General features: G+C 42.0%; 1 protein-coding gene and 1 pseudogene across 1 annotated transcript in view; one reads left to right on the forward strand and one right to left on the reverse strand.

The window, feature by feature from the left end:
• Senp7 (SUMO specific peptidase 7) overlaps window positions 1–24675 on the forward strand; it is a 112721-nt gene that overhangs the window by 52881 nt on the left and 35165 nt on the right. Inside the window, exons 7-10 of the mRNA XM_051150058.1 lie at window positions 9098–9213; window positions 16785–16969; window positions 19648–19978; window positions 21444–21601. Coding sequence (XP_051006015.1) covers window positions 9098–9213; window positions 16785–16969; window positions 19648–19978; window positions 21444–21601 — 790 coding nt within the window. The remainder of the gene's footprint in view (window positions 1–9097; window positions 9214–16784; window positions 16970–19647; window positions 19979–21443; window positions 21602–24675) is intronic.
• On the reverse strand, window positions 15052–16050 carry LOC127192754 (GAS2-like protein 1; annotated as a pseudogene).

Here is a 24675-nt window from a genome sequence, read left to right on the forward strand (position 1 = left end):
TTTAAAAATTTTTATTAATTTATTCATATTACATCTCAGTGGTTATCCCCTCCCTTGTATCCTCTCATTCCTCCCTCCCTCCCATTTTCCCCTTACTCATCTCCCCTATGACTGACTGAGGGGGACTTCCTCCCCCTGTATATGCTCATATGGTATCAAGTCTCTTCTTGGTAGCCTGCTATCCTTCCTCTGAGTGCCACCAGCTTCCGCATTCAGGGGACTTGGTCAAATATGAGGCACCAGAGCAAGACCCAGCTATTCCACTCCTTGGAATATACCCAGAAGATGCTCCAGCATACAACAAGAAAATTTGCTTAGTCATGTTCATAGCAGCCTTATTCATAATAGCCAGAACATGGAAACAGCCTAAGTGTCCCTCAGGGCCATTTGTCGAAGAGGCTTTTCCCCCTACTGTATGGTCTCTTCACCTTCATTGAAAATGAGGTGGCTGCAGCTGCAGAAGCACTTCTTGGGCCTCTTTTCTGCCTTTCCGGTACTAACCAGGCTGCAGCGCTTAACTTCTGAGAAGAAAGGATGTGAGGAGTGCTTAGGGTAGTGGCTGTAGGATCTTTAGTCTTTTCTGCTGGCTTATGTGTATGTTTTTGTGCCACTACCATGCAACTACGATTCTGCAGTATAGTTGGAGATCAGGTTTTGTAATAAGTCCAGCATTGCTTTCATTATTTGGGAGTATTTTGTGCTTCTTTTTTGTTTGTTTGTTTGTTTTTTGTTTGTTTTTGTGTTTTGTTTTTTTGTTTTTGTTTGTTTTTTGTTTGTTTGTTTGTTTGTTTTTTGTTTGCTCTGACTGTCCTGGAACTCACTTTGTAGAACAGGCTGGCCTCGAACTCACAGAGATCCTTCTGCCTCTGGCTCCTGAGTGCTGGGATAAAAGCTGTGTGCGACCGCTGCCCAGCTGAATCCTTTGTGCTTCTATATGGCTTTTAGGATTACTTTTTCTAACTTTATAAAGAATATCATTGACATTTTGGTATAGATTATATTTATCCAATCTGTAGATTGCTCTCAGTGATATTAGTCATTTAATATTTTTTTTACAGTATTAATCCTCACAATTCATTACAAAGAAAGCCATTCCAAACTTCCAGTGTCTTTAATTTCTTCAGTGTTTTAAAGTTTTTTTTCTTTTATTCTTATGTCATACATTGCATCCTGACCAGAGTATTCCCTCTTCACTGTTCCCAGCCCCTCCCCTTCATCCGCTCCTTCATTTTCCTTAAAAAAAAAAAAAAGAAAAGAAAAAAAGAGGCGGCCTCCCAGGCATATCAACTGAACACAGAATAATGAGTTACAATAAGACTAGGCACAAACCACTCATAACAAGGCAACCCAGTAGGAAGAAAAGGATCCTAAGAGTAGGCAAAGAGTCAGAGACACCCCCACTCTCATTGTTAGTAATCTCACAAGAATACCAAGCTACATGACCATAACTTATATGCAGAAGACCTATCTCAGACCCGTACAGAGTCCATGATTGCCCCTTTACTCTGTTTAGTTGATTCTATGTGCTCAACCTCTCCGGCTCCTGCAGTCCTTCCCCATCTTCTGCAGGGTTCCCTGGCTCCTCCTCCTATTTGGCTGTGGGTCTCTGTATCTGCACGTGTAAGTTGCCAGATGATGCCTCTCTCGTGAGAATTGGGCTAAGCAGTGATTTATGAGTATAGCAAAATATCATTAGTAATCATGCCATTGAATTATTTTTTCCTGTAGTGTTTGAATCTATCCTAGGTTTCTGGGCATCCAGGCAGTTTCAGGTGTAGGCGTCCTCTCATGGCATGGGCCTCAGGTTCCACCAATCACTGGTTGTCGACTCTTACAAGTTCTGTGCCACCATTACTCTGTCACATCTTGGAGGCAGGGCAGATTGTAGGTCAAAGGTTTTGCGGCTGGGTTGATGTCTCAGTCCCATGCTGGAAGCCTTGCCCTGCTTATAGAAGATGGAGTGTTCAGGTTCTGTATCCCCATTTTGAGGAGTCTTCACTAGAGTCACTCTTAAAGAGTCCAGGAGTTTCCACTGCACTAGGTTTTCAGATCATCCCCAGATGCCCCCCAAATTCCAATAGTTTCATCCTCACTTGCCCCAGTTCACTTCAAAATCTATTGTAGATCCTCTTTTCAGGGAGATTCTTGCATCTTCCCTTGAGCTCTTCTTGTTACTTAGCCTCTCTGGTCTGTGGATTATAGCATGATTATCTTTTACTTAACAGCTAATGTCCATTTATAAGTGAGTCTATACCATGCTTGTCTTTCTGGGTCTGGGTTGTTATCTCACTCAGGGTGAATTATTTTTTCTAGTTCCATCCATTTGCCTGCAAATTTCATGATGTTATTGGGTTTTTTGTTTTGTTTGTTTTTTGAGACAGGGTTACTCTGTGTAGTCTTAGCTGCCTGTCCACTTTATAGTGGCTGGACTCACTTTGTAGACAAGGCTGGCCTCGAACTCACAGTGATCCGCCTGCCTCTGCCTCACTGAGTCGTGGGACTAAAGGAATGCGTCATCATGCCCAGGTGATGTCATTGTTTTATATAGCTGAGTAATACACTATTGTGCATATGTACCACATTTTCTTTATCCATTCTTCAGTTGAGGGACATCTAGGTTGTTTCCAGTTTCTGGCTATTATGAATAAAGCCACTATGAACATAGTTGAGCAAGTGTCCTTGTGGTAGGATGGTGTGTCTGTTGGGTATATGCCCAGGAGTAGGATAGCTAGGCCTTGAGGTAGATTGATTCTCAATTTTCTGAGGAACAACTATATTGATTTCCATAGTGGCTGTACAAGTTTACATGGCCACCAGCAATGGACGAGTATTTCTGTGTTCTGCATCCTTGTCAGCAGGAGCTGTCACTTTTGATTTTGATCTTAGCTATTGTGACAGGTGTAAGATAGAATTTCAGAGTCACTTTAATTTGCATTTCCCTGGTGGCTAAAATTGTTAAACGTTTCTTTAAGTGTTTCTTAGCCACGTGAGATTCCTTTGTTGAGGATCATCTGTTTAGGTCTGTGCTCATATTTTAATTGGATTATTTGGTTTGTTGATGTCTAATTTATTGAGTTTTAAAAAATATATTTTGGAAATTAGCCCTCTGTCAGATGTGCAGTTGGTGAAAACCTTTTGCAATTTTGCAGGCTTCCATTTCATCCTATTGATGGTGTTTTTGCCTTACAGAAGTTTTTCAGTTTCATAAAGTCCCATTTATTGGTTGTTGATTTTAGTGTCTGTGCTGTGTTCTGTTCAGGAAGTTGTCTCCTATGCCAATACATTCAAAGCTGTTCCTCACTTTCTCTTCTATTAGATTTAATGTATCTGGATTTATGTTGAGGTCTTTGATCCACTTGGCTTTGAGGTTTGTGCAGGGTGATAGATATGGTTCTATTTGTATTTTTCTACATGCTGACATAAGTTAGACAAGCACCATTTGTTGAAGATGCTTTCTTTTTCTACTGTGCCTTTCTGGCTTCTTGATAAAAAATAAGGTGTCTACAAGTGTGTGGATTTATATCTAGGTCTTTGATTTGATTCCATTTATCAACCTGTATTTTTTTTAAAGATTTATTTATTTATTGTGTATACAGTGTTTTGCCTGCATATTTGTCTGATGCCAGAAGAGGGCACTAGATCTCATTATAGATGGTTATGAGCCACCATGTAGTTGCTGGGAACTGGACTCTGGACCTTTGGAGGAGCAGGCAGTGCTCTTAACCTCTGAACCATCTCTTCCTCGACCTGTCTGTTTTTATGCCAATTCTGTGTGATTTTTTAAATTACTGTAGGTCTATATATAGTTTAAAATCAGGGCTGTGATCCCTCTGGAAATTCTTTTATTGTACAAGATTGTTTTAGCTATTCTGGGATTTTTTTTCCATATGAAGTTGAGTGTTGTTCTTTCAATGTCTGTGAAGACTTGTATTGGCTTTTTAATGGGAATTACTTCGAATCTGTAGATTGCTTTTGGTAAGATAACTATTTTTACTGATCCATTAGCATGGGAGATCTTTTCAACTTCTAATATCTTCTTCAATTTCCTTCTTCAAAGAATTTTAAGTTGTTTGTCATAAAAGTCTTTCAAGTCTTTCACTTGATTGGTTAGAGTTAGCTCAAATATTTTATATTATCTGTGTGTATTGGGAAGTCTGTTATTTCCCTGGTTCTTGTCCCATCCAATTTGTCATTTTTGTATCGGAAGACTGCAGATTTTTTTCAGTTAATTTTGTATTCAGATACTTTGCTGAAGGTGCTTATCAGCTGTAGGAGTTCTCTGGCAGAATTTTGGGGGGAGGTCACTTAGTATACTATCATATCATCTGCAAATAGTGATGCTTTGACTTCTTCCTTTCTAATTTGTGTCACTTTGTCTTATTGCTCCAGCTAGAAAGTCAAATACTATATTGATCTGATGTGGAGAGAATGGGCAGCCTTGTCTTGTGTCTGATTTTAGTGGAATTGCTTTGAATTTTTCTTCATTTAATTTGCTGTTGGTTATAGACTTGCAGTAAATTGCCTTTAGTATATTTAGTTATGTCTGTTTTATCCCTAATCTCTCCAAGACTTATCATGAAGGGCTTCTGAATTTTGCCCAATTCTTTTTGAGCATATAATGAGATGATCATGTGGCGTTTTTTCTTTCAGTTTGTTTATATGGTAAAATTACATTGATTTTCATATGTTGAACCATCAATACTTGCATATCTGGAATGAAACCTGTATGATAATGGTGGATGGTCTTTTTGATGTGTTCTTAGATTTGTTTTGAGAGTATTATTATTTTTGCATCTATGTTAATGAAGGAAATTGGTTTGTATTTCTTTTTTTTTTTTCCTTGAGTCTTTGTGTGGCTTGGCTATCAGGGTTACAGGGTGAATCGGCAATGTTTCTGTTTTGTTCTTGAGTGGAGGGTCTACATGTGAGCTGAGGGCTGGACTTCTGATAGCTGGAATGGCCTCTCGTCAAGCAGGGTTTCTGCCTGAGTTGAGGCTGGCGTTCTGGTAGCTAGGGCATGTCCAGCAAGGGCCCTCCACCAGAGCTGTGGGCTGGCAGCCAGTATGTACTCTAAAGTTTTGTTTTGTTGGCGTCTCATCAAATCTTTGTGAGTTTCACATCATGCACCCCAGTCCCACTCATCTCCCTGTTCCTCTGTATTTGTCCTCTATCCTTGCCACCTCCCCCCACCAAGAAAAAACCACAACAAACAAACAAACAAAACAAAATATAGATGACATCTCATCATAGAAGCTGTAGTGTGTCACAGTGTGTCCTGTAGTATACTCCTTTGTCCACATATCTTCATCTACAAATGCTCATTGCAATGAGTCATTGCTCTGATTTGAGGTCCAAGGCTCGCTGTTCCAAGTGCTGCAGCTGGTGAGATCCTTGGCTAGCTCTCCTGAGCAGCTGGCTTACTGGTGCCTTCACCCTCAGGGAAAGTTTCACTGTGTTGTCCTGTGAGGAGCAGGGCCCACTCTCCTGAGTGCTTCAGCTAGTGAGGGGCGGGCCTAGCTCCTTTGATCCTATGACCTAGGAACTAGCTCTCCTGATTTCCACAGGTCAAGAGGGGTGAGGGAAGGTATCACTGCCACATCCACTCCACTCAAGGCAAACAAGTGGTGCCCCTACCACCAGGGACAGCTGTATTGTGCTGCCTATATGGGGCGTGGGGCCCACTCCCCCAAGTACTGCATGTGGCAAAGGGCTGGGCCAACTCTCCTGCTCTCATGACTCTGGGGCCAGCCCTTCCAACTGCCTCAGGTGGTGAAGGGTTGGGGGGGGGCGACCCTTGCACCCATGCCACTGGCCATCTCACAGGTGACCCCCCTCCACCACCACCAGAGCCTGCTCTCCTGAGTGCTGCAGTGCAAGGGGCAGGACCAGCTCTCCCAGTCTCATGACCCTGGGGCCAGCTCTTTCAACTACTGCAAGTGGTGAGGGGTGGCGTGGGAAGGGCATCACCACTACACCTGTGGCACCCCATGGTAAAGAAGTGGCTGGGTCAGCACTCCCACACTCACATCCTTGGGGCTGGCTCACTCTCCTCCCCCAACCAGGGCCAGCTCTACTGTGCTGGGTGAGGTGAGGGGCCTGTTCTCCTCTGAGTACTGCAGCTGGTGAGAGGTGGGGCTAGTTCTCCAGAGGGCTGCATCTAGTGAGGGGCAGGGCCAGTTCTGTACAGCCTTTGGATATCTACATGGTCCTAGGCAGCTGCCCAACCAGGGATGTTCATTGTGTCTAGTGGTAATATGAACTGCGGACATCAACACCTGGCTCCTGCCACTGCATGCTATGGAACCAAACATGGCCTTTGGTCGCAGCATGGGACTTCACCATTGCTTCAGGTGGTAGAGCTGCTCACAACAGACTATTCCTCTCCACCCTCATGTCTCCAGTTCTATCTTTCTTTCTTTCATTTCTTTTTGTTTTGTTTGTTTTTCAAGTCAGGGTTTCTCTGTGTAGCCCTGGCTGTCCTGGACTCACTTTGTAGACCAAGCTGGCTTCAAACTCATAAAGATCCTCCTGCCTCTGCCTCCTGGGTGCTGAGATTAAAGGCGTGCACCACCACTTCATATCTACGTGTAATGCTCAAAGTGTTCAGCTTCTCGTTCTCTTCTGTCTGTCTAGTGTATACTTGCACAGGGTAGTGGATCTTGCTACAGGCAGGCCACATACTGGTGGGCCTTTAGGTGACCTCCGTTGTTTAAGCCACGTGGTGAGAAGCAGGTCTTTAGATGTCTACAGCCCGCTCATGGAGCATGGTGGCAGTGAGTCTTTGTATGTTTTCCTTCTCCTGTGTCTCTTGGTGTGGTGGCAGGTGAGCTTCTGTGTATCTGTGACTTGTTCATTCTGTGTGGTGGGCAGGCAGGCCTGTATGGCATGGCAGTGGCCAGATTGTGCTTAACCACTGCTGGTAGCTCAGTGTTGACCTCTGGGGAAGCATTCACAAGTCTGCTGTAACACTCACTCCTTGTCTCCCCCCAAGAGGCTGGGAACCTGACCCAAGGGACAAGCCTCAACACAAAAGCGCTCTAGCTGGCCCTGAGACAGAGAGACGGGGCCTCTGATCTCGAGGCCAGAGTCTAGTGTTAGGTGTATTCCTCAATTGTTTTCCACTTTATTTACTGAGGCATGCCCAGCTGGAGTTTACATGGGTCCTGGGGACCTGCATGCTGGTCCTCCCATTTCTGCCACAAACTCTATAACCACGGAGCCACCTCTCCAACTTCTCTTTAGGGTCTATTACCTATAGGATCATATTATACAAGAAGGGGTTATTTGCATTTAAAAGTCACATTTATGGTTTAAATTTCTACTCCAATATTTTTTTCATTGTTGTTTCATTGCTGTTTACTTCATTTCAATTTTTAAAACCATTTAGATCACATTCTAGTTCTGTTTATAGTGCCTAATGGTATTTTGCTGGGAAGTTAAAAAAAAAACAAAACCAAAACAGACTTTAGGCTTTTATCATTAGTAAGTGAAACTTGGTAGAATAGTGTTACTTGTATGGCTTTAGCCTTAAAGTTGGTGGCTGAGGCTTGCTGACTAGAAGGAATTGATTTATTCCAAAGATTTTTTTTTTTTTTTGCAAGTGAAGCTGACTGAGTCTTATTTTGAATATTAAATACTTCAGTTTCCAATTTATAAGTAAAGAGTATCAAAGTAAGTACAAGGGCTCAGTGGTGTAATCATAGCAATAGCTGACCCTTTCACTACACTACATTGATCATATCTGGCTACTGTAGGCTTTAAATTTACAGTTCATTTTTTTTACATTCTCAATCATTTTGTATATGTTACTCATCTTTGTAACCCCTTTTGCTTATTTTAGTTACCTTAGTATTTCAATACCTTGTATTTTACAGTTGTAAACTGTTTCAATACATATTTTTTTGAATTTGATTTTTTTTATTTAAGTAATTTATTCAGATTACATCTCAGTTGTTAACTCCTCACTTATATCCTCCTGTTCCCTGCCTTTCATCCTATTCCCCTGCCCTAGGTCTGTGACAGAAAGGGACCTTCTCCTCCACCATAGACCTGGTGGTACTCAGAGGAGGAGTAAGCAGGCTACCAGGATGAGATCTGATAGGCTGTGATCATAAATTATACCTTTAAAAAAAAAGTTTTTCTTTTCCTTCCTCCCTCCCTCCCCCTCTTTCTTTTCCTTTTCTTTCTTTTTCTCCTTTCTTTCTTTCTTTCTTTCTCTCTTTATTGTATATGAGTGATCTGTCTTCATGCACACCAGAAGAAGATTCAGATTCTATTATAGATGGTTGTGAGCCACCATGTGGTTGCTGGGAATTGAACTCAGGACCTCTGGAAGAGCAGACAGTGCTCTTATCTGATGAGCCGTCTCTCCACCCCTAAAATAAAACTTTAGGTATAGAGAATAGTATTATATTACACTTACTTAGAATTAATTAATATATTCCATATATATGTATGTAAATATATATACATACACACAATATATATGTGCACACACACACAATCTGCTCAAGTTTTAAAAAGATGTATATAGAAAGTAAAGATGCTGGGTTTTTTTTTCCCCTTTGTCTTTTAAGTCCTCCATCGCTCAAATAGGTTTGAATTCTTCTAGACCAAAGTTTTATATTTCTTAAAGGTTTTATTCTTATCATGAAAACATTTTTTTTCTTTTTGTGAGATAAGGTCTTTCATTGTAGCCCTGGCTGGCTGCCAACAAGGATCCCTGACTGTCCACAGTAATGCCTCTATTACACACTGGTTGCTTATCAGCATAATTGTGCTATTGAAATTTTGCCCTTTAAAATGTTCGCTTATCTAATCTATGTATGATTACTCTTTTCTCATATTGCAGACACAGTGTTGACACCTACTCTTTTCTCCTGACTCCTTTGGGGATGTAAGGGTAGAACAGACAGGGAAACTCACTTTTCAAATCCGAGTTCAGTATTTCTTTTCAAGTGCCTATATCATGTAGGGTTACTTGAGAGAATATATTTTAAGCCTGTTGGATTTTTATTTTAACTTGTGCCACATGCGTGTCCTCTAAATTCATTTGAGTCTTATTAGAAATGAATGTAATTTGATTTCTGCTTTGCAGGGGCTCAAAACCAAGGAAGACAGACAGCATTTCTGCAAAGCATGCTCCACATGAGAAAGAAAAGCACAGAGATGATGGTGGCATTTCTTCTGAGACATCTGGTACTCAGCCTAAAGGTTCGTGACTGCTGGAAAACTGAAATTAAAATTTTGCTCCTTCTATTTACAATGGTTTTATTATGAATATTTCATATTAACATTGAAAGGATACATAAAAGTAAATAGAAATTATTTAAAACAAATAAAATTGTAAAAATACCTATTTATATCTAAGTTTATATTTTTTATTTGCTGATCTGAAAATTTAAATAGTGCCTTTTTTTTTTTTTTCGTCTTTTTATGTGTGAAAGTGTCTCTGAAGTTATGTTTGGCTATTCAAATCATTGTTTTCATAGATATTAATCTTACTGTTTCCTGGAATTTTATTATGAGATTCCCACTGCCTATTTTCCTACTATAAAATGCATTCCTTATTGTTGGCTTAAGCCAATTTTAGAAAATTGTACATCTCAGACTAAAATTTCTTCATAGGTCTCTTGATGTATATAATTAATGATGTTATGACTCCTTTCATTTATATTTCCTTTTAAGATTTAGCATATTTTTAAAGCCAAAATTTAGGAAAAACTTTATTATCTTTGCCATTTGTGAAATTAACATCTTTGAGGTCTATTGGATTGTTGATGGCTTACAGCAAGTTGGGATATTATGTTTTCTGAGTAATTTAGTATATTATGCACAAGAAAAATGTTCTTTAATCACACTATGCAAAAATAACTTATTTCATTTCAAATATAATTACTAAAAGACTGTGTGTGTATGTGTGTGCGCGCGTGCGCGTCCTCGCATGCGTGCACGCATGCCTGAGCCTGAGGAAGTTAGAGAAGGGTATTGGCTCATCTCTTTTATCTTTTTTTTTTTTGGTCTTATCCCTTCAGAACAGCAGAACAGGCTTTTTCTCTAACCCCAGAGCTGTTGCTTTTTGGGCTAGACTGGCAACCAGTAAACCCTAGTGAGCCTCCTACCTCCACCCTCTTTGAGCTGTGGTTATAAGGGCATGCCTAACTTTTAGATGGGTTCTGGGATTGAACTCATGTCCTCATAGTGGGTAACAAGTAATCATAACCATTTAACTATCTCTCCAGCCCCTACAATTTTTTTTAGTAGATAGAAATAAAGGAAACTAGACAACTTTTATGTGTACAAGAAGCCACCTGAAATGTTTTTGAGGGCAGTTACTAGAGAAAGCACTGCAAACTTTGTGGAGACAAGCTTCCACAGTCACTGAGATTGTTAGTAAACAGTGGAAACATTTATCTTATGAACTATATGAAACATGTTAGTATAGCATTATTTACATGCTTAGCTTTAAGGTTGATTGCTGAGGCTTGAAGACTGAGTAGAATGAATTGACTGTAGTCAAAAATATTTTGTAACTTCCAAAGTGGCGGTGGCCAAGGTGTATTGTATCTGAGCAGTAGCTGACTTCAAAACAAAACACTTACTTCCATGTTTCCTGGACAGGAGGGGGCATACCAGGAACTGGGGGTGCACAGTTCCAGCCCCTTCTCCCCGCACCACCCCACCCTCTGCAGCCATCTCCCAGGTACAGCAGTCAGGCAAGGTCCTGCACTCCCAGTGCCTAGTGCATTCTGCCTATACAGCATGAATGCGGGTCCCCAGTTCCAGGGGCGCTCCACTCCAGCAACCAGACCTTGGATTCCTCCCACTCCTCCAAGGGCGCGTCCTGGATCCTGGGATCAGAATTCTAACCCCAATCTATGGTTCTACTGGTCCCCTTGTGGAGGCCAGCTGTATTACACAAGCATATATGGCCCTGGGTCCAAGATGGCGGAGCTCAGCCAAAACTGAGTGCCTTCTTGGCTACCAACCCACTATGTAGCTGAATCTGAATCCAAAAAGCCAGCGGCTGACTCCAGTAATGCCAACACCTGCTTGTGATCTGTCTGACCTACCCGATCCACCTGGGACACAGCCAGCAGAGAGGTGAGCTGTAGGAGGGACCCAACCATTGTCCGCCATCCTGAGGAGGCCAGTGCAGGGGCATGCTGTGCAACATTCAGCTTAGAGGCCTCTCCCTGGGGTCTCCGGATTTGTCTGACTCACTTGTGATAAGGCCATCAGAGGTGAGCAGTACTCAGGCTCTGACCCACATTGTCTGAACAATGTCGGAGGAGGCCTTCCGGAGGGAGGGGGGAGGGGGCAGAGCAACATTCAGCTTAGAACCCTCTCCCCCTACTGCCAAACTGCCTGGCCATCAGGGATCACCAGGCCTGCCAACACCAGAGAAAACAAATGGTTAGAGGCTAGCATAACCACACAAGCAACAAAACCCAGGGCCATATGACATCACCAGAAACCAGCTATTCTATCACAGCAAGGCCAGGAGATACTATCACACCTGAAGTTCAAGAAAATGATCTTAAATCTGAGGTTATGAAAATGATAGAGGCCTTAAAAGAGAAAATTAATCCCTCAAAGAAATACAGGAAAATACAACCAAATAGGTGAGGGAAATAAATAAAACTATTCAAGACCTAAAAATAGAATTAGAAGCAATAAAGAAAACACAATCTGGTGCAATCCTGGAGATGGAAAACCTAGGGAAGAGAACAGGAACTATAGACACAAACATTTCCAACAGACTACAAGAGACGGAAAAGAGAATCTCAGGTGTAGAAGATACTATTCAAGAAATTGATACATCAGTCAAAGAAAATGTTAAATCTAAAAAGTTCCTGACACAAAACATCAAAGAAATCTGGGACACTATGAAAAGACTAAACCTAACAATATAGGACTAGAAGAAGGAGAAGACTCACAAGTCTGAGGCCCAGAAAATATTTTTAACAAAGTCATAGAAAAAAACTTCCCCAACCTAAAGAAAGGGATGCTTATAAACATGCAAGAAGCTTACAGAACACCAAATAGATTAGACCAGAAAAGAAAATCCTCCTGCCACATAATAATAAAAACACTAAATGTACAGAACAAAGAAAAACTATTAAAATCTGTAAGGGTAAAAGGCCTGGTCACATATAAAGGCAAACCTATCAGAGTTATACCTGACTTCTCAGCAGAGATTGTGAAAGCCAGAAGGGCCTGGGCAGGTATCTTACCAGACACTAAGAGACCACAGATGTCAGCCCTGACTACTATACCCAGCTAAACTTTTAGTTACCGTAGGGGGAGCAAACAAGATATTCCATGACAAAACCAAATTTAAACAGTACCTATCCACAAATCCAGCCCTACAGAAGAACCTAGAAGGAAAACTCCAACCCAAGGAAGCTAACTACAACCAGGAAAACACAGGAAATAAATAACCCCACATCAGTAAAACCAAAAGAAGGGAAATACGCCTGCGTGCATGCACACACACACAAAATCTACCACCGACAACATCAAAATAACAGGAATTAACAACTACTGGTCATTAATATTTCAACAGCAATGGCCTCAACTCCCCAATAAAAAGACATAGACTAGCAGAATAGATTTGAAAATAAGACCCATCATTCTGCTGCATATAAGAAACACACTTCAGCAATAAAGACAGACATTACCTCAGAGTAAAGGGCTGGAAAAATGTTTTCTAAGCAAATGGACCCAAGAAGCAAGCTGGAGTAGTCATTATAATATTTAATAAGATAGACTTTCAACCAAAACTAATCGAAAGTGATGGGGGAAGGACACTTCATATTCATTAGAGGAAAAATACACCAAGACCATTCTCAATTCTGGGAAATCTGAACATCTATGCCTCAAAAAAAAAGGCCCCACATTTGTAAAAGAATTATTACTAAAGCTTAAATCATACATCTGACTCCATACATTAATAGTGGGAAACTTCACTCTTACCAATGGACAGACCATTGAGACAGAAGCTAAACAGAGAAATTAACTAATAGACATCATGAATCAAATGGGCCTAACTGTTACCTACAGAACATTTCACCCAAACACAAAAGAATATACCTTCTTATCAGCACCTCATGGAACCTTCTCCAAAATTGACCATATAATAAGTCACAAAACAAGCCTTAGCAGATATAAGAAGATTGAAATAACCCCATGTATCTTATCAGATCACCATGGATTAAAGCAGGAAGCCAACGACAACAGGAACAACAGAAAACCTACAAACTCACGAAAACTGAACAACTTCCTACTCAGTGACCACTGGGTCAGGGATGAAGTAAATAAATTAAACATTTTCAGGAATTCAATGAAAATAAAGGCACAACATACCCAAACTTATGGGACACAATGAAAGCAGTGCTAAGAGGAAAGCTCTCACAGCACTAAGTGCCTTTGTAAAGAAATTGGAGAGATCCCATAGTAGCAACTAAGCAGCACACCTCAAAGCTCTAGAGCAAAAGGAAGCAAACACACCAAACAGGAGTAGATGACAGGAAATAAACAAACTAAGGGCTGAAATCAATAAATTAGAAACAAAGATAAGAATAAAAAGAATCAATGAAACCACGAGCGGGTTCTTTGAGAAAATCAAAAAGTTAGCCAAACTAACTAAAAGGCAGAGGGAGAGCATTCAAATTAACAAAATCAGAAATGAAAAGGGGGACATAACAATAGACACTGAGGAAATCCAAAGAATCATTAGGTCTTACTTCAAAAGCCTATATTCCACAAAATTAGAAAATCTAAAGGAAAGGAATAATTTTCTTGATAAATTATACTTATCAATGATCAGATAAACAGTTTAAATAGTCCTGTAACCCCTAAGGAAATAGAAGCAGTCACCACAAGTCTCCCATCTTAAAAAAAAAGCCCAGGACTAGACAGTCAAAGAAGAGCTAAAACCAATATTCCTCAAACTATCCCACAAAATAGAAACAGAAGAAACATTGCCAAACTCATTCTATGAAGCCACAGTCACCCTGATACCTAAACCACAGAAAGACTCAACAGAGAAAGAAAATTTCAGACCAATTTCACTCATGAACATTGATACAAAAATATTAAATGAGTCCAAGAATACATCAAATACATCATCCACCATGATCAAGTAAGTTTCATCCCAGGCATGCAGGGATGGTTCAACATACAAACGTCCATTAATGTAATCCACTATATAAACAAACTGAAAGAAAAAAAAACATGATAATCTTACTAGATGTAGAAAAAGCCTTTGACAAAATCCAACACCCCTTCATGATGAAAGTGAGGGTTTACGGTCTGCCTGTGTGTCCATCCGCCCCCTTGCCCAGGTCATTGAGGGTTCGTTCTGGGCCAACCAGAGAGCTGCTGGTTGCATCCAGTGACAGCCCCCACCCCCACTACTGCAAGGCAGAGGCCGCCTTCATCGGAAGAACTGGACAGAGCTTGGCTGCAGGGCACAGGCAGCCATTCTGTGTGGCCTGATTCCCCAAGTGGACCACACTTGCTGCCCAGGAGTAATAAAGATGAGGAGCTGAATGAACAGTAAGCAGAGTCCGGAGCTGGAGAGTCAGGGGCTGATCCCCTGAGGGTATGGCTGGTAGCAGCCTCCAAGAATTCCTCTTCCAGCACTGGGACAGCTGCTGCTCCTGCTGTGGGTCAAGCTGCAGTGGCGTGTGGAAGGAAGGCACTGGCAGGTGTGGCAGCCAGCTCTGGGCCTGGGCTCTGGGTGCTGCAGGGCTGCGGGCACGTGGAGTCTGCGGGGTACTCCTTGCAGGACCCCCAAGTCCTCCCCCTGCCCTAGGCCAGCCGCAGTGTTGCCCTTCTCGGTCTCTCCACACCACCAGCACCTCTTCCTCCAGCACAGCTGAGTGCCTCGGCCTTTGGGAGCCTTGTGTAGCCGCCCCTGGTCCAGCTCATATGGAGACTGCCTGAGAGGGGCGGCCATCTGTCTCCGGGAGGCCTAGGGGCTGGAGGTCAGCCGGTAATTGGGCTGCTTCCTCCGGGAACGAGCCAGGGCCCAAGTCCTCACTGCGGGCACCCACAGTTCTGCTCTGGGCCGAGGAGGCTGAGGAGTCACTGTCCCTGGATTAGCCGCGGAGCCAGGCAGGGAGCAGCTGATCACGGGACCTGAGCGGGGTCTCAGGCCCCTCCTTTGTGCTTCCCAGGCTGATGGGGGTCACTTCTGGCCGTGAGCCCCGGTGCAGGGACTAGTATCCTCCTTCTGGGACAGACAGTGGGCAGTAGAGGAGCAGTGGCAAGGGTCATGTTTGTCTAGGTAGTGCTCTCGTGTGTCCCAATTGCCACCCACACGCACCATCACATGACTCCTCAGCACCCTCAAGAAGATGAGCAAGCTGGAATCTCCCACTCGGTACTTACCCCCAAGACGGTGATCATGGGCAACTGGTCTGGGCAGGTCCAACTGCTCAGGATCTCCCTTCCCAGCTCACCAAGGTTTCGGAGGTCATTGGGTGTCATGCGGGTGTGCGGGTGGCAGCCCCTTGTGCAGCGGCAGTGGAGTCCTCTTCAGTAGCAGGGACACTGGAGACCTGAGGAGGTAGCCTGAAGCTCGTGCTTAAGCTGTGCCAGCCTCAGGGCCAGCAGGCCGCCTCCCAGCAGGCACAGCACCAAGCTCTTCTTGTGCAGCACCGGACCCTCTGTCTCAAACATGAGCACTTCAGGCATGCCCAGCTCTGCCCAGCACCAGCCGATGAAAGTGGCCCTGATGCCTCTGGCCATGAAGGAGCCAGGCGCCACACTGTGTGTCTGGAAGGCCACACCTCTGGTTGGGCGGGCAACAGCCAGGGCCCAGGCAGCTTCGATGACAGCATTGGAATGTTGGCACAGGATTGTGCCTGAGGCCAGCCCCGTGAGGAAGCCATCACCACTGCCTGGTACCCCTAGACAGGACAAGGCACAGCGCCAATCGGCCAGGTCTTTCTTCATGGCTTCCACGTAGGCCTCGCTGGATCAGAAGAGTCACACACTCTTGGCCATGGAGCCTGGGATGCAGGCCACTGTGCCCGCCATTCCCAGGGCCAGTAGAGTCACTGGTTGACCCCTTCGCCTTGGGGAGCATCGGAGCGTCGCCCGCACACAGGTGCCACCCGGAGCTCCAGATTAGGAGAGTTTTGATTATTAAAAGAAGAAACTATCAAGCATATTTATATCATTGTAAATGATCACATTTGAAAGACAGTTGGTGAGGAAAGATATTTTGACTTTTTTTCAAAAAACACTCATAATTTTTCTCTTAGATTTTAGTGCCTTTACTTTTAAGTTAAATATATGGTGACTAGTTTTAAAAATAGTGGTGAATTATATAAATATTTTAAAAGACAGATTTTCCATATTTTATTTAAACCCTTTAATCCCAGCAGTTGGGAAGCATAGGCAAGTGGATCTCTGAGTTTGAGGCCAGCCTGGTCTACAGAGAGAGTTCCAGGGTAGCCAGGGCTACACAGAGAGACTGTCAACAGTAACAACAATGGAAGTGTATTTGTGCACAGTAGAAAACCCGTGGTTAGTTGTCTTTTTACCATTACTCTATGGAAGGATATATTTTCCCCATAAAATTGGTAATGTATCTGTCACATCTATTGTCTAAAGAACAGAGCTGGTTTATATAGGATGTACCTTTTATATTTTTAGCCAGTGTCACTTATAGAGTTTTGTTTTATTAATTTGATACTAGTGTGAACTCATGTAAAAGGAACTTTTATGTACTCTTTTGGCATTAATTGTGCTTTTTATGTTTCTTAAAGACCTTAATAATGGAAATACAGGTTGTGATTGTCTTGAAGAGGGGACCAGCAGCAAGAACGCTTCATATTCTTGTTCAGAGATGGAGCATACTCCAGTTTCCAGGAAGAGAAAGAAAAGGGTTAGGAGTAATTTATGTGATTCTCATAGTTCTAAGTCTTCATCGGATGTGTCAACAGAATGTGTGGTAAGTAGATGTACTTACATGTCATAGGAAATGATTTTGTGCTGCAATAAAAATAAGTTAACTGTAGCAAAATAATACTCTTTGAACGCCCTGCTTTACTGGATTTCTTTCATTTTTTTCTAGTTCTGTGCAAACTTTATGTTTTAAATTTTAAATTGCCTTACTTTTATTTTCTTTATTCCTCTTCCACCTGTTGTGTATGCTCATGGCTCTCAGAGCACAATTTGTGGGAGTTGGTCGCCTCATTTCATCATGTGTATATGAGTGGTCTGACTCAGGTTGTCAGGCTTGGTAGCACACCATCTTGCCAGCCAGTTAAATTTTATTTAAAAAATTCATAAAACTTATCTTGAGAATGCAGAATTATTGGAGTAAATTCCAGGTATGACTAAAAAAGTACTGCTGCTTTTTAACCAAATACTATCTTTTTTTTTCTCTTCATTTTTAACTAATCCCCATTCACTTGCATTTTTCATTTGCTCTGTGAAATTACTATTAGATTTTTATCATTAACACATGTTTATCTTTATCTTTTTTTGTTTTTGTTTTTGTTTTTGTTTTGTGACAGGGCTTCTCTGTGTAGCCCTGGTTGTCCTAGAACTTGCTTTCTAGACCAGGCCTTGATTTCACAGAGATCTGCCTGCCTTGGCTTCCCAAGTGCTACAGTTAAAGGCATGCATGGCCACTGGTCAGCTTCGTCATCTATTTCTTTTGTTTTGTTTTGTTTTTGTTTTTTTGAGACAGGGTTTCTCTGTGTAGCCTTGACTGTCCTAGACTTGCTTTGTAGACCAGTGATCCACCTGCCTCTGCCTCCCGAGTGCTGGGATTAAAGGCATGTGCCACCACGCCCAGCTCTCATCACCTAACCTATTTCTCTTATATTTATGGTTGTGAGCCTAGCCTTTAACGGCTGAGCCATCTCTCCAGTCCTCGTCACCTATTTCTAAAGAGCTATTTTAAATACTTCTATTATTGTGTTATACATATAATTATAAAAAACATAAAAATGATTTATTTTAATTTTCTGTGTAATGGTGGCTTGTCTCCATGTGTATTTGTGCATGATGTGTGTGGAGTACTCAGGGAGGCCAGAAGAGGGCCTCAGATCCCTGAGAATTGGAATTATAGATGGTTATGACCTGCATTATAGGTGCTGGGAATCTAACCTGGGTCTTTGCAAGAGCAGCAGTTGCTCTTAACATTTGAACCATGTCTCCAGCCCAGAGAAAACACTTTTTAAAGGAAAACTTACTTTGAGTCATGGTTTCAGAGTTCAGTCCCATTATGGGACTGGGTAGGGCATGGCAGAGCAGGGAAGCTCACTTTATGGCATCTGAGAAGCAGAAAGCTGTAGTAGCTCTTTTCCTCTTCTGAATGTCTTCTATCCACCCTGGATGTTGAGTGGAGCAGCCCACATTCTGTGTGGATCTCCCCTTCTTGGGTCTTCTGTAGTAAAGCCCTCATATACCCAGAGGTGTGATTTACTATGTTTAAGTTCTTCTTGATAGTCAAGTTTGTAGTCAAGCTTAACCGTCATAGTAATCAGTCCTGGTGTCCTATCACCTGAGAAGCCTCTTATCTTTTAAAAGATTTATTTATTTATTTAATGTATGTACATTGCACATCAGAAGACGGCATCAGATATCTTTATAGATGGCTGTGAGCCACCATGTGGTTGCTGGGAATTGAACTCAGGACCTATGGAAGAGCAGCCAGTGCTCTTAACCACTGAGCCATCTCTTCAGTCCTCCTGTTATGTTTTTATAGTTCCAAAGAGAACTATATTATTGGTATCTCCAAATAATAGGTCCAAAATGGAAGAGTTAGGAGTCTTATACACTGTTTCTTACTGCTGAAGATTGTCTTGTAATTGTCATTGGTTTGGTGATCACACACCTTTTTTCTGTTGGAAGGATGCACCGAACTTACCTATGCTGTCAGGTATTTGTAGAGCTGTGTTTTCTAAAATCACGCAGAATACTTTGGATTTTTTCTGCAGAGTCCATCTAGAAACTAGATTCTAGTCGAGAACTATATGTTTTTTGTCAAATGATGAAAACGAAAGCTTCTTCAGTTAAATGAAAAAAAAAAAAAGCATGTTACAGTCTTTCAGGAAAGACAAGAGGCAAGTTGGAATTCCTTTGAATCAGAAGTCATGTCAGGATCCTAGGTTATTTAGAATGAGAATGGAGTAATTAATAATGATGTTGAAAGCAATGATTCATCATTTTAAATGTTCTTTATTATTCAATATTTTTGCTTTTGTTACCAAAAGTAACTTTTGTTATTATGACTTTTTTGCATATGGAGATTTCTTTGAATTTTTCTTGTTTTTTTCCCTTTTTCTTTATATTTTGTGGTGGGGGGGGAGTTTACCCTTGAACTTCCTGCCTCTGCCTCCTAAGTGCTGAGATGAAAGGCGTGCACCACCACCGCCCATGGAAATGTCTTTATTTGACCCTTTAAAAATTATTTCGGCATTAGATTTAATAGGGCAAACCCTGTATCATCATACGTGGGCACTGCCAAGCATGTTATTATAGCTGTGTAGCTGTCTGTCTACAGACCTATAAAAATGATACTTTTATATTATTCCTGTGAACTTAAGCCTTAGAAGTATGCCATAGGGAAACCAAATGGAAAAACGTAATTTCTGTATTTTTTTAAAAAATGTTTAGAAAGAAGAAAAAAATGGCTCAACAGCCTCCAGCAAGCTTGGAGAGTCAAGTGAAACCTCTCACGAGGACCCGGCACCACCTGAGGGACTCACACCTGAGCCTTTAGAGGGTGAGGCCAGCAGACTATGCTCCCGTGCAGATCAGGAGTCAGGTGGTGGTGCTGCCTCTGGAAGGGCCTGCTCACCCAGCAAGAGCCCGGAGAGCTGTGGTTCTAGCGATGTGGTGGAGAATTCTTCCCTGGCAGTGAAGGGCGAGGAGCAGACCATCAAAGAAACATCTCTTCTAGGTGGAAACAGTGAAGAGAACCAATTGTTGATCTCGGCTGAACCAAGTAAGTAAAGGACATTGTAAAGACTCTTGTTTCCAAGGCTTCATGTAGAGCCTCTGCTGTCCTCAAATCCTGCTAAGGCAGAAGCTGTCTGGGCCCCTGGGAAATGGATTAACTTGGGGGGAAACATCCTCACCCTTCCCTTTTGAGTCTTGTGATGCTGATTGGGATACACAGGTGGAGTTTGGCAGTAGTAAGGTCTTTTATTTTATCTGTGTGGGTGTTTTGCTTGCATGTATGTATGCACAGCACATGCATACCTCATGTCCTCAGACCAAATGAAGGCGCCAGATTCCCTGAAATGTACTTACAGATGGTTTTCAGCCACCACGTGGTTGCTCGGAACCAAACTCAGGTCCTTTGTAAGAGCAGGAAAGTGCACTTAATCACTGAACCATCTTTCTAGTCCTAAGAGTAAATTAAAAAAGTATTTACCATGAAGTAACCCAGTAATTTCAAAAAGGATTCTTTGAAGATCAGTTGAAATGGAACTTAAGTGCAGTTTCATAATTGCCATTAATTTTGCATTAGTTCATTCTTAACAATAGTTGTCATCTGGTATAAAAATTGAAAAGGTCTACTGGGTGCACATATATGATTGTGTCTGCATTTTCTAGCCATCCATTTCCCCCTTCCTCAAGAAACCAATGTGACTTAGGGCACAGTTTAGACTGATATCACAATACTTTGTTATAACTAGAAATCATAAACGTATCTGTTCTAGCACTGAAACAACATACCTGCTAAAATTACTTAGTAAAAGACTGGGCTGGGAATGTAGCTCAGTGGCATAGTGCTTGGTTAGCATTTCCAAGACCGGGATTCAACCTCCAGCACAAAAGAAAGGGAAGAGAGAAGGAAAGAAAAAGGATTGATTTTGGTTCAGAGTTGAGAGAGGGAGATAAGAAAAAAAATTGTTTTGGCTTAAAGTTATGTAGGCCTCAGTTCAAGATTGAGTGGCCCCAGTGCTTTGGGGCTCTAGTGGATGTTCTAGATGGCAGGAAATGTTGGGGAGCATGTTGTAGAGTGAAACCATGTATTTTATTCTTCTGGGAGCAAAGGGCATGGCTTTAACAGACAACTCCATATCCCCTTCTGGCAAGTCCAGTGACCTCAGGATGTCTAGTGACCAGAGGCTACTCCATTGCTAGGCCCCACCTCTGAAAGGCTCCACTTCATCTCAGCAGTGACACCCACAGGACCAACCTTCAGCCCGCACATCTTTGAGGGCACTCAGCACCCAGAGCCATGTTTCCTCATGGCTTCAGTCATCTTAAAATACTCTAAGGTTGGTCGGACTGTAGGAACCTGTTGGATAGTGATGCTGATACGGAGTCAGTATATAACTACTAATCATAGAGTAAAAAGTAGGCTAGATCTAAGTTGACCATAGATGAAGATAACTACTTAGAAAGTTCTTTTTTTATGTCATTATTGGCACACACTTAAAATACATTGCCCTTTTCAGTTGTTGTTTCCAGTGATGAGGAAGGACCAGTTGAACATAAGAATTCAGCAGTTGCAAGTTTACAGCCTGGTGAAGATTATGAGCTTCTGAGTGGGAATGAGCGAATGCCTGCTTCACAGTCCTCAGAACCACTGCTGGGTGCATGTGAATCTGTGCAGGTAACTTAGTCATGCTTCTGATAGCGTGACACTGAAATGATATTCTAAAGCCTTTTGTTGTTGTTGTTGTTGCTTCATTATCAAAGCTTAAGACACATTTTATTATATTTGTTTACTTATTGGTGCATATGTGTGTGGGGTGTGTAGGCCATGGCACAGTTGTGGAAGTCAGGACAACCTACAGTGGTTCTTCATTGTGTGGGTTCCAGGACTGAGCTCAGGCTGTTTTTTTTTTTTTTTTTACACAACCTTTATTTAACTTAAATGTGAATACATAAGCTGCTATGTTAACATGTATTATTTTCTTAATTCCTAATTAACCTCACATCCATCCTGCATTTCTCAGACCTTTTCTTATTCACTTGGCTTTAAATATATTCTTGCCCAATTCTTCACATTCTTGCCAGTGTGATTAAAATGTTTACACAGCGTTGGTATGGGAGGTGACTGATAGTAATCCTATTCTTCTCAAACTGATTCCTGTCCAGGTCTTTGGCCATTGAGGCTTGTGTTTCATCCAGTGGTATGGGAGGCGACTGAGAGTAATCCTATTCTTCTCAAACTGATTCCTGTCCAGGTCTTTGGCCATTGAGGCTTGTGTTTCATCCAGTGCCTTGTGGTACTGCTGGGTTTTCATGTAGGCTGCAGATCTATTGCTGTATAAAATGCAGTTCTGAGTGCCACCAGGCATCCCCACCAAGGGGAAGTGGTCAAATATGGAGCACCAGAGTTTGTGTCAGAGTCAGTTCCTGCTTCCACTAAAGTGTGGAGAATGTCCTTTTCATAGGCTAGATTGGAGTAGGGGTTTGCTGTTAACTGCATGTATTGTCCATGGTTGGTGCAACAGTTTGAGCAGAACCCCTGGGCCCAGTTCTGCCCGTCCTGATGTTCTTCCTGTAGGTTTCTAGGACCCTCTGGATGCTTCCATTTCCCCATTCTCCCATGCTTCTCCCATCTAGAGTCTCAATAGGATGTGCTCACATCTATACCAATCTCCTGGTAGTGCAGACTTTCATGGGACGTGCCTCTTGGGCTAGTGTCCAATTATGAGTATATACCCTGTGAGTCTTTCTGCTTCTAGGTTAACTCACTCAGTATGATCGTTTCTAGTTCCATTCATTTGTCCACAAATTTCAGGATTTCCTTGTTTTTAATAGCTGAGTAGAAAGGATAGACAGCTACCAAGATGTCCCTCTCGGTCACTGACATAGGGCAGGGGAATAGGGTGAAAGTGGGAGGGAGGGAAGAATGGGTGAATACAAGGGATGGGATAACAATTGAGATGTAATCTGAATAAATTAATTAAATAAAAAAAAGAATTTTCCTGTTATGGAAAAAAAATGCAGTTCTGAGGGTCAACTGCCAAGGCCCTGTTATACAAAAACGATAGCTGTGTCCATCGTGACAGGCCTGGTTACTCTGACGAACTTTCCCAACAAATTCAGCTTTGCTCAGTGTTGGTTCATCAGGACTTCTCTGGACTATAGTCTTAGCACTGAAGAGAGGAATTGGTGCTGGCAGAGACTTGGGCTCCCGCCAGCAATGGCTGTTCAATCCCTGCGGGGCGGCGTCTGCCTAGAGCTAACGTCCTGCCAGGCCAGCTAGGCGTGCACACAGCTCCAGGGCCATGTTCCTGCCATGCTCCTGCTGGGTGCCCCCCCCCAAGTCTGGGCACCAGGCTGTTAGTTTTGATGGAAGCTACCCTCACCTGCTGAGCCGTGTTTCCAGCCCCCAGTGAAATACTCCTACTATTTAATATCTACTGTTTTAGTAAGCAGAATATTATGACAAAAATTATGCAGTTCCTGAGGGCGAGTTTTGCAACAACTTCCCTGTTAGTTTTAGTGACATCTTTTTAAGAGTCTAAATATTTTGTGACCTGACTATTTTCTTCTCTGTGGTTCTCCTTGAACTATAACTTTGTATTTACTACTCAGAGTAATATAACTACTTGGAATTATTTCTTTTCCTCACATAAAGCTGTCGGTCTTCAAATATAGAAGTTATAATGAAGCATGTAGATTTGATGTGACAGAGGGTTCTTAAGCACTTAACAAATATTTATTTTGTGTGTGTATGGCATTTTTGTGGAGATCCGAGGACAACTTATGGGAGTTTCCATGTGGATTCCAGGGGTCAAATAGAGCTCAGGTCATCAGGCTTGAAGCAGTTGCTGAGCCATCTTGCCTGACCGACCACGTACACCCCTTAACTGCTAATTAAAACTGCAATAGCAAGGAGGATGGGGTTAGAGCTAGGAGGAATTAAGGGAAAGAGTTGAGGGTAACTATGACCAAACTATTTGTATGCATGTATGATATCCTCAAACAATTTATAGTGTTATAATTCTGTATATATAATCACGGTATGTGCCATGCATGCAGATGGGAAGGCTACTGTTCACTAAACTGACGAATTGTGTGAGGCGTTTACTAAACTGTAGTATTTTGCAGAGGCATCATCTATCTGCCAGTTCAAAAGTTCAGTCTGGCTTTATATAGAACAAATGCTAAAAAAATTTAGTCTGTAAGACTTACTCCGATTCAGTTTCACTGGCTCTCTGCATAAATGCTGTGTGCTGAGGATACACAAAATATATGCATGCAAGAGCATGCCTCGGGCCATTGAAAACTGTATTAAAACATAATGACAAGAACATTATTGAGGTTGACAGAAGCAATTTTGTTTGTTTGAATACTTGATCTGAACAGATAAACCCGAATTTAGGTCTTAGTTTTGCTTCTTGCTGGATACAGGACCACAAGAAAGTTAACCTAACCACCCCAAACTTCCATTAACTTTACTTGTGAAAAGGACAGGAGAACCTGTTTGGTCAGTAGTCACAGATATCTGAAATTTAAAAAAAAAACCTGAAATATTTAAAAATTTATTTTAAACTAAAGCACTAAACCTAAACTTGTTTCCATCAATTTAAAAAACTGAATAAAACCAGGTAGGGAACAGTGAATTGAAAACAGTGGCAGAAGAGAATATAATTACTGAGTTAAGTCTTGGGACTAATTTTAGGTTTGGGCCTTTTTATTTTATTACAGTAATTCTGCACTCAGCATTAA

The sequence above is a fragment of the Acomys russatus genome, chromosome 8, assembly GCF_903995435.1.
Source record: "Acomys russatus chromosome 8, mAcoRus1.1, whole genome shotgun sequence".
Lineage (NCBI taxonomy): Eukaryota > Metazoa > Chordata > Mammalia > Rodentia > Muridae > Acomys > Acomys russatus.